Raw genomic sequence first — 10,427 nt, forward strand, 5'->3', positions numbered from 1 at the left:
ACACATAGGAAAAAGAAAGACCACTTAAAGAAGTGAGTACTTGAGAAATATTGTAGTTAATTGTGCAAGAAATATTTTGCATTCGGTGACTCCTAAAGTGACGGTTTGTGCAAGTGAAAACTTAGTTCTGACATAGTGTAAAAGTGTAAAATTTCTTGTTTGAAAATGGAAAAATGGAGCCCTTCAGCAGTTACGAGCGACTAATCTAATGATATTTGAAAGGTATGATAACAGGCATTTAGTGTACACTTTTATTATATTGCTAGTGGACTGTCATTGTCGATTTCTCAAAAATTTGACTTCTTTATTAACAATGAGTTTAATCGGCCATTACTATTACAATTGTAGTAGTTCACTTTTGATGTATCTATTGAGCAGTAATTTATTATCATATTACAAAATATTTGTACAGAATTAAATAATTCATATGTTGATTATAGCTTTTGGTACATAGACTGTGTATTAATTTTTTCTTAATCCAGGTTGTCGGTGAACCACAATTGAGGATAGCACCCCTTAAGAGGTAATATCTGCGGAGGGATCAGAGAGACCTCTCTAGAAAGGGCGGATTTTATTTTACAGCTTTGAGAAATAAAGGTATTAAACTTATTTAGATATAAAGATAGATACTTTATTCAAATTCAATATTTACAATTTAAGTCAATACAATTATTATTTTCATCACAATATTTTAATATAGCAAAAATATTAATTATATTTATGAACAACTCTAGGATTAACTGAACGACAATTAATAATTTAGTAATTTGCTTATCTATTAAAAGACACTGGCAGCTCAAGGCAAATAATAATTGAACAGTATGTCAAAACAAATTTACTGTACATTATTATTCTATTGCTGGTGGATTTCCATTGTCGATTTTTAATGTCTTTATTAACAATGAGTTTTATCTGCTTGTGCTGATTTATGTTGGTCAATACATTTACCAATATTACAATTGTAGTAGTTAACTTTTGATGTATCAGGTTCAGATGCGAGTGAGCAAAACTTATTTGAGCTGGAAGCCGATAAATATTTATCACATTGACAACTAAATATATATATATATATATATATATATATATATATATATATGTATGTATGTATGTATACTAGGTGACTCGACGGACATTGTCCTGTACCCACGCCTACAATTCAAAAGTGCCAAAGTTTTTAATATCCTATCCTATACTTTTTAATATCCTATTTGATGTCCTGTCTTTGTGATTCATTCATGGTCTTAGCATAACCAGTATAAGAAATTCAGAAAAGAATAATATAGTATCTGCGGTAAAAGAACAATATCACACTTGATTTTACCACACAACATATTGCTTCAACAATTTAGTCTACAATTTTCATAATCCCGTACGATATATTAGTTGCATTTTGGCAATTATAATTTCTAAAGTACATTTTTCTTACTAATAATTTAATAAAAATTATTGTTTATTTTCAAATCTTAGGTTAATTAACCTTTGTAAAATCTAGTTCATATATGCTCTATTTAATCTAAGATCAACTTGCTAAATATTCCATATCCAATGCTAAACAAATGAATTTTCGACACATGAAACAAAATTCTAAATCATTTTTTAATAAGTAGAAATATTTTTTGTATTGTTAAATAATTTAGTAAACAAAATGCGACACACAAGTTTAAAAAAAAAATGTATATGCAATTTTGGACTTACTGCTTTATTTATTAAACTGCATTATATAATTTCATCTGCCAAATACATACTGTTGACTTTATTTTCTTATATTATTTTAATTTCTGGCACGTCTCAGCTGCTTTTCGGCAATAATAATGTAGACATTACATTTTTCTTGTATATTACATTCTAATATTATATAATGTCAGCTAAATTCAAATTTCATGTGAATTGAAATTTCTAGCAGATGACTGTTCAAATGATTTCAATGTTAAACTAATACCTGTTTTTTTGTAAATTTTGCCATTTATTTCTACAGCTATATTACTATAGCTTCATTATTCATTAAATCTTAAATTTCCTTTCACAAACTCTAAAAAGAATGATCAAAATCTGAATAACCACTTAGAAGTATCAAATCATACACCCATACAGAAGAATTTTATATATAAGATATATATATATATATATATATATATATATATGGTGAAATAATGATAAAATTTTTCTTGGTCATCCATCCAGTAATTAAAAACAGTTTTATTGAAAGAAAATGTTTTTATTCAGAAAACATATGTTTCGGGTCTTGATTTGACCCATCTTCAGTGCATACAAATAAATTTCAAAAAAAAAACACAAACACACGAAATTGCACGAAAAAATTATGAAACAACAAATTGATAAAACGTCGAGTTATGATAAATTATATATATATATATATATATATAAATATATATTTAAGAGTAACTAGCAGCCTATGGTCAAAATGAAAAATGTAAAAAGTATTTAAAACCTTTTATTTATATGTTTCAACACCAGATGCGTGTCATTATTCAGCAACACCAGGACAAAACACAAAAAAAATTTAGAAAATTAACATTGTATGAACATTCAAAAAGGACAATTTTTTGGAAAATAATGATGAATAACCACAAAATTAAAACCATTTTGAGAAAAGTTTTGAACTGTAACACATTATGACTCATGAAACACACTCATTTCAAGCAAACTACTTGACTGTTATGTCTGATATATATATATATATATATATATATATATATATAAATTGAAACTTGTCTGCTAAAAAAAAATGTTTCAAATTTTATTCATCAAATCTTTGCATATACAGTAATGTACCATTGAATATATATACTATTATATATTCATGATTATTTATACATTTTAAGACTAACACGTTTTTTGTTTTAAAACTGCATGTATAGTGAATGTAATTTGTATCATTACATTTGTGTGTAAAAATTAATATTGAACCATTTGAATTTTTAACTCTATCTCACCCCTTTGCGTGAATTCCTGATCGCGCCTTTCATATTTTTAGAACCTGCTCTGCTATGAGTAAGCTTGTGTCCTTTCAAATTACTTGGTTGTTTGAAAGCTTTATTGCAGATATCGCATTTATAAGGGCGTTCTCCTGTATGAATGAGCCTGTGCATTTGTAGACTACCTGCTTGCGTGAAAGCCTTATTGCATGTCTCACATTTATAGGGCTTTTCTCCTGTATGAGTTCGCATATGTACTCTTAAATTAGTTGCTGTACGAAATGCTGCGTTACATGTTCCGCATTCAAAAGGTTGTTCACCTGTATGAATAAGCATATGCTGATTCAAATCACATTGTCGTGAAAATGTCTTATTGCATATTAAGCATTTGAAATTACGCTCTCCTGTATGAATGACCATATGCTGCTTTAAAATACCTGGTTGTCTGAATGCTTTGCTACATATTTGGCATTTGTAAGGGCGTTCTCCAGAATGACTATGCATGTGGGACTTCATATTACCCAATTGTGCAAATGTCTTATCACAAAATTCGCACTTGTAAGGACGTTCTCCGGTGTGAATACGCATGTGCCTTTTCAAATCACTCAAAGCAGTGAATGGCCTTTCGCATATGACACATTTGTGAGGATGCTCTTTAGTATGGATAACCATATGCCGCTTTAAATTATTGGATTGACTGAAGTTTTTGTTACATATTTTGCATTTGTAAGGGCGTTCTCCAGTATGCATACGCATGTGTGACTTGTAGCTGGTAGTTTGTATAAATGTCTTGTTGCATATTTCGCATTTATATAGATGTTCTCCTGTATGAATACGCATATGTACTTTCAAGTTACTCGAATTTGCTAATGTCTTGTCACATACTAAGCATGTCTGATTTACAGTAGGAGTATTTTTATTTACCTTATCAGATACATGTAAGCTTGAAGGTTGTTCCGTGATCTGTTCACAAACATGCTGATCTAATAAATAAATTGTATCAAATACTTTGTCGCATATTGTGCATAAAAAAGGTATTTCGTCGTCAAATTCATAAGCAGGTGTCTCAATTAACACCGTTTGGTCTTCTTCTTCTATAGTTACCTCAGTCTTCATGAATCTTTCGAGACACGTTTCTCCGTCCTCTGAGAACGACTCAGACTTAACAATATCTTCAACAGCATCAAATTCATCCTCAATTTCACATTTAACGACTTCTATTGAAAATTCTATAGGTTCCAATTTAATTGCCTGATCTTCAATAGACCTGATTGTTTCTCCAGACATTTTAAATATTTTTACTGCGTATATACAATAAGTATTTACAGAAACAGTCGTGCACTATTTAACAATCTATTTTACAATAATTAATTTAACTAAATTTACATTTGTTATTAAAAATGAAGAGGTTAGCTTCGCCTGGCTTTTCACTTGGCTGCATTTGATTCAGTTGGTAATTGAAGCATAGAGCATGTTTTTGAAAAGATAAGACGTCTTTTTCAAATTGCATGTTCACTATTCTCTATGGTTCAACTGTCAACACAAAACAATAAAATTTCAAATTAAAAAATTTAAACTAGTGGTGTATGGCATCGTGCCTTAAGGCAAATTGCAGGAACTTTTCGTACCGTAACGAAATGTTCGAGGAATATCAAATGTTTTCAAATAGATTATTATAAATACTACAACATTGTCTAATATTTATAAAAAAATATATAAACTGAATTGCAAAGCTGAAATTATTTGTTTGAAGTATATTAGAATTTTAGTCAGAATTAAAATTAAAATCTGAATTATTTTCGATATACAAAAAAAACTAGTTGGTTTGGTATTTAGCCTTGAGGCAAGTTACATGAACTTTTCGATATGTGTAAATAATCGACTTGATCAATAAAAAATAAATTTATTTATGAGTGATTATAAGTGTTCCGAGTGGATTTATTACACATCTTTGCAAACGAACGAACGAACACGTTAACTCGGAGTATTTTCTAAAAAGCAAATTTTCAAAGATCAATAATTATAATTGAACCAGTTTCTTTGATGAATTTTTAAAATTAAACTACTTGTCGTAAGGCCTTAATAATTCAGTAAGTTCTATAAGACCATGATATATATCGCCAAAAAAAGTTCCATAAAAATCAGCCTAATTTTTTTTTTTCAACAGTTAATTACAAGAAAACGGCTCGGTAGATTTTCACCTAAAACTATTCAGTATCATTCCCAACTAATATCATTCGGACAGTTTTTGATTTTTTTAAATCGGTTCGGTAGTATGAGCTTAAATGTGGACGAAAGGTTTAACGCTTTTTTCTAAATTACAAAGAAACGGCTCGACTGATCGTTGCATAAAACTGAGAAACGATAATCCTCATCGAGATACATCAAATGCTTTTTAAATATCTGAAATAGGTTCAAGCGCTTTTGAGCAAACGTCGATGAAAGTTTTAATTTTGACAAATGCCAAATAGACCATACTAATTTTTGCAAACTTTGACGAATTTTTAAAACTAAACCAGTTGTCGTAGGGCCGTAATATTTTAGTATGATCTGGAAGACTATGGTGTCTACCGCCAAAAAAATAATCATAAAAATTGTCGAATTTTTTTTTTAAACTTTATTACTATTATTACAAGAAAACGGCCCGGCCGATCTCTACCAAAAACTTATCAGCACGATTCCCAACCAATATCTTTCGAACGGTTGTTGAATTTTCAAAATCGATTCAGAATTGCGGGCTAAAACGTAGACGAAAAAAATTTCACTTTTCTGCGATTTATAAAGAAACGGTTTGACCGATCGTCGCACAAAATTGACAAACAATAGTCCTCATCGAGATAAATCGAGTGGCTTTTAAATTTTTGAAATCGGTCCAGCCGTTTTCGAGAAATGAATCGAGAAAAATGGTTTTATGGAACTTACTGAAATATTATTGCCTTTACGACAAGTAGTTTAATTTTTAAAATTTATCAAAGTTTGAGGAAAGGAGTCGTTTTTTTGACATTTGTTAAAATTAAAATTACACGACTTACTTGGTATAATTATATAAATTGTTGAGTTTTGAAAATTTGCTTTTAGAAAATACTCAGGGTTAACGTTTTCGTTCGTTTTCAATGATGTGTAATGAATCCACTGGGAATACTTTTAATCACTCATAAATTAATTTATTTTTATTGATTAAATTGATTATTTATACATATCGGGAAGTTCATGTAACTTGCCTCATGGCAAAATACCAATACCAACTAGTTCCTCTTCAACTTTGCTCGCTATATTCGTTTATCTTCGTTCCTGTTCGTTGTAACGTCTTCACTATGCTCGTTGGCGTTCGTTCTGGTACGTACATTCTTACTTGTTCGTGTTCGTTCGTGCTCGTTCGTTAGGTGAGGGCGTACCTTAATATGCATCTATTGTCTTATGCATGTCTTATCTTTGTTCACAGCCATTGGCAGTTAGCACAAATCCGCCACTAAATTAAGCCACTCACTCAAGAAGGCGTTTCGACATTAATAAGATGTAAGTAGCATTTTCTACCTTCATTATTTAATAATCTAAATCTTTAGTGCATTTATGTTTTCAATTTTTGTGGCAAAATCAAATATAAATCCTCAGCATCTTTATACTGTATACCTTGTTCTATTCGACAGCACGTTTGATTTAGTATTTTATAAGTGAATGAGTTAAAATTCATAATTATGCCTGATTCCGATGCAACAGACGGTTTTCGGAGTAGATTCAAAGATTTCTTCCTAAACAAGAAATATACAGATGTGACAATACATGTCAAAGGAGAGGTATTACACGATGATACTATCACTTATGAATTTATGTAATAATGCTTCAATCATTTGCAGGATGAGACGATTAGTATACAAAGCCACAAAACTTTATTAATTATGTCGTCTTTGGTTTTTCAAAATTTATTAATCCCTTGTCCTGGTTCAGAACTAACAATAGAAGAGCCGCAAATCAAAAACTTCCAAGTTCTAATCGAGTAAGTTTGAAAAATCATGGTTTTGCATGTCGGATCTCATTATTGAGTTGAATCATTTGTTGCAGATTCATTTATACTCATGACATAGACTTTTCAAATTTGAAATCAAAAGATGTCATCACTATCATACAACTCGCAATAAAATACAAAATACCTGAGTTGGTTAAGTATTGCGTGGAAAGAGTGTTTAAACAAAAACATTTATCTGAATTGTGCTGTAAGAAATGCCTTGCTGATTATTTTAATTTGGCACTTAAAGAGAATATTGAAATCATGATAAAACCATGCTTAGAGGTAATAATAACAAATTAATAAAGCTTATGCTTTATTATAATTGTAATAAATTATGTTGCAGATTATTTCCCAGCACACAGCAAGTTTTTTTATGGATGATGCCGTCTTGTCATTGAGTCCCGAAGCAGTGAGAACTATTGTGCAACAAGATGATTTAAATATATCAGAAATTGAATTGTATTCATCAGTTGTGAGTTGGGTGATTCTTACACATTCCCGTGGTATTTACGAGGTTCCTATGCATACAAGACAATGTGAAATACCATTTAATTTGCAATTGATGGAAAACAAGGCTTTATGTATTGTAAAAGTTGAACATTCGGATTTAGAAATGACAGATAAATTGGAACTTGATAATCTGTACACAAATGCTTCTCGTTTATTATTACGTCACATTCATCATATTGAATTTGAAGAAACAAGAGACCATGGAAACATACAAAGTGAAATGAATAGGAAAATGTTCAGAAAAATTTTAGATAAAGAAAATATCACACAATGTATTAGATTCCTAGCTTTAGATTCTGATGAGTTTGATTACATTTGTGCAAATAATAACATTTTAACCACAGATGAAGTAAGGTTACAAACATTTTTAGGTAATTTATACATCAATTCATAACACAAATTTTCTTTAGGTTTCAGATATCTCACTTACTCGTGATTCAACTTGCTCACTTCAATCAGGATTGAGCAACAACAGAATACCTCGCAGAGTTAAAAATTTCAAAGTGCCCCCCACATCCTCCAAGCTTCGTGTTCATGCATGCATGATGTTCAAGTTTTTATCAGACCGCACATACCAAGTTGATTTTGATAGAACTCCAGAATTGTTAGAAACATTTGTTGTCGAGTCCGAACAACCAATACTACTAACAGCCATAGTTTTGCCACCAAAGCTAACATTCTCTGACAGGTATGAAGAAGATGTCTTTGTTAAATTATATAGGAGAAAGCCAGGTGCTGAATCTCAGTTATTTGCATCAACATGCTTTATTGGAAGACGCAGATGTGAACCTTTGACTTTATTGATAAATTATGATGTTGATGGTTTGGATGGTGATATCTGTTTGCATCGTGGTAGTGAGATTGATATTGAAATAAGGAAATTGACTAGAGGTGCTTATAAATGTTTTTCAAATAGGTTGGGTCAAAATCCTTTCATTGTCCCTAAAGGTAAAAAGAATGAATTCATAATTGGTTTTGGGTTTTGCTTCAACATGGGATGAAGTGGGAAATTAAATATGGGAATATTTAATATTTAGCTTATATGTTTTGCGTTTTTATATTCCGCTCTATATAAACCATATTTAAAATTATTGACCCTATATTCTGAAATATTAAATAATATTTATAATTAATATTGAACAAACTGCATTAATAAAAATTGTTCATTTAGTCTGAGTAAATATATACATTTTTTACATAGTTATAAATTGAATTTTATCAATTTTATTACAATTTACATATCATTTTTTCATGATTATAGGATATAATATTTAAAATATATTTAGTATCTATAACTTTTTGCAATTTTATTATAATCCACATATTATTTTTTATGGTTGTAGGATATGAAATATTATATAGTAGTGCCTTAAGGCAAATTGCTGGAACTTTCTATACCATGATGAAATATTCAAAGAATATTAAATGTTTTTAAATGGATTATTATAAATACTATAACTTATATATGTTTACAGAAAAGTAAACAAAACAAAACTTCAATTGATCAATCAAATTTAAAATGAAATACATTGTCTAAAATTTATAAGAATTATGTAAACAGTATTGCAAAGTTGAAATTTTTACTTAAAGTATATAAGTGAGCTTTAGAACTTTAAAAAAAGCAATTGTTTTGTCAACACACGCAAGGAATCATTCAAATCGGATGCTCTGTCTTCTCAAAAACTGCCAATTCTTACACATTTAGCTCCGTATCTTCGAAACGGCTCGACCTGTCTTCGCCAAAAACTAACCACCACTTCTCCTAATCATTAGAATATTTTTTAACTTCCCGTAGGGTAAGTTATATTTATCGCAAAAAATCGAAAATGAAAGTTTTTACATATCTTTACGTTTTAAAGGTCTCTGAATATTTTGGCATACCTTAGAAAAAATGCAGGTGTGCGCGGATACAAATTTTCGTCGACGATTTCGGGAACACCGATCAACCGATTTAAATAATTCAAAAAACAATCGATTCGTACTGATAAGGAGACATGCTGATTAGTTTTTGGCGGGGGCAGGTCTAGCCGTCTCCGAAGATACGGAGCAAAAAGTGCCAAAAAGGGTAACAGCGTCCGATTTTAAAAATTCAAAAAACATTTTACTTGTATTAACAAGATGAAGAACTGATCAAATTTTCATTCAGGCAGGTCTATTGGTTTCGGAGATATAGTAAAAAAAAGTAAAAAAAAAAAATGCCATTTGGCGGTCAAAAATGATCATTAGACATATGACATCAAATTATCGGATATTTTATAGAGATTTTAACAATAAGTATAAATTTTGTTTACATTGCTATGGGTTCCGTACCAATATTTACCCGTTAGACGGCGACGCGGCGCTTACGCGTCTCGATATTTCGTGTCTATGCAGTTAAAGCAGTACGATTGCTTTGAAAAAAAGTTCAGAATTTCTAAAATATTTCAAAATAAATTTTTCTTCAAAAAGTCTTTTTTTCAAAAACAGGAAATTTTTGTCAAAAATTTATAGTTTCTCAAAAATCTAATTTTTCCAGAGTAATTTTTTTTCAAAAATGTTAATCTTTTTAAAAAAAAAAATTTGGGACGGAAAGTTCCTGCAATTTGCCTTAAGGCACGATGCAATGCGCTCCACTAGTTAACCATTCAAATCGGTTGATCCGTGCGCCCGTAAACGTGGACGAAACATTATGTCCATACATACATACACACCACACACACACACATACATTTTTTCTAAGGTAAGCCAAAATGTTTTCACAAACCTTCAAAACGTGAAGATATGCAGAAATTCTCAATTTCAATTTTTGGACGATTACAATAACTTACCTTATTCCTTATTTATGAACTTACCCTAAGTGAAGTTAATAAGAACTTTAATTAACTTTTATTATCAAACCGCTTTTCATAGGCCTCCAATATTTCACCACGGTCAGTTTGGGCTTAAAATCTACCATTATGCCAAAATTCATCAAAAATCCAGACGAGCTACGCGCG

The 10,427-nt window shown here is 30.3% G+C and overlaps 2 protein-coding genes across 2 annotated transcripts; one reads left to right on the forward strand and one right to left on the reverse strand.

Moving 5' to 3' along the window:
- Positions 1-8,569, forward strand: LOC113362900. Its single transcript, XM_026605395.1, has 8 exons — positions 1-222; positions 483-597; positions 6,379-6,452; positions 6,584-6,730; positions 6,791-6,930; positions 6,996-7,224; positions 7,286-7,801; positions 7,863-8,569. Exons 4-8 carry the CDS (start codon positions 6,632-6,634, stop codon positions 8,451-8,453), a joined length of 1,575 nt encoding a protein of 524 aa, XP_026461180.1. The 5' UTR covers positions 1-222; positions 483-597; positions 6,379-6,452; positions 6,584-6,631; the 3' UTR covers positions 8,454-8,569.
- LOC113391316 (zinc finger protein 664-like) lies at positions 2,911-4,223 on the reverse strand. Its single transcript, XM_026627260.1, has one exon. The coding sequence runs from the start codon at positions 4,221-4,223 to the stop codon at positions 2,946-2,948; it is 1,278 nt and encodes a 425-aa protein (XP_026483045.1). The 3' UTR covers positions 2,911-2,945.
- Positions 8,570-10,427: the final 1,858 nt, after the last annotated feature.

Source organism: Ctenocephalides felis, unplaced genomic scaffold, assembly GCF_003426905.1.
Source record: "Ctenocephalides felis isolate EL2017-DRISC unplaced genomic scaffold, ASM342690v1 CF-g0.4_SCAFFOLD_00845, whole genome shotgun sequence".
NCBI lineage: Eukaryota > Metazoa > Arthropoda > Insecta > Siphonaptera > Pulicidae > Ctenocephalides > Ctenocephalides felis.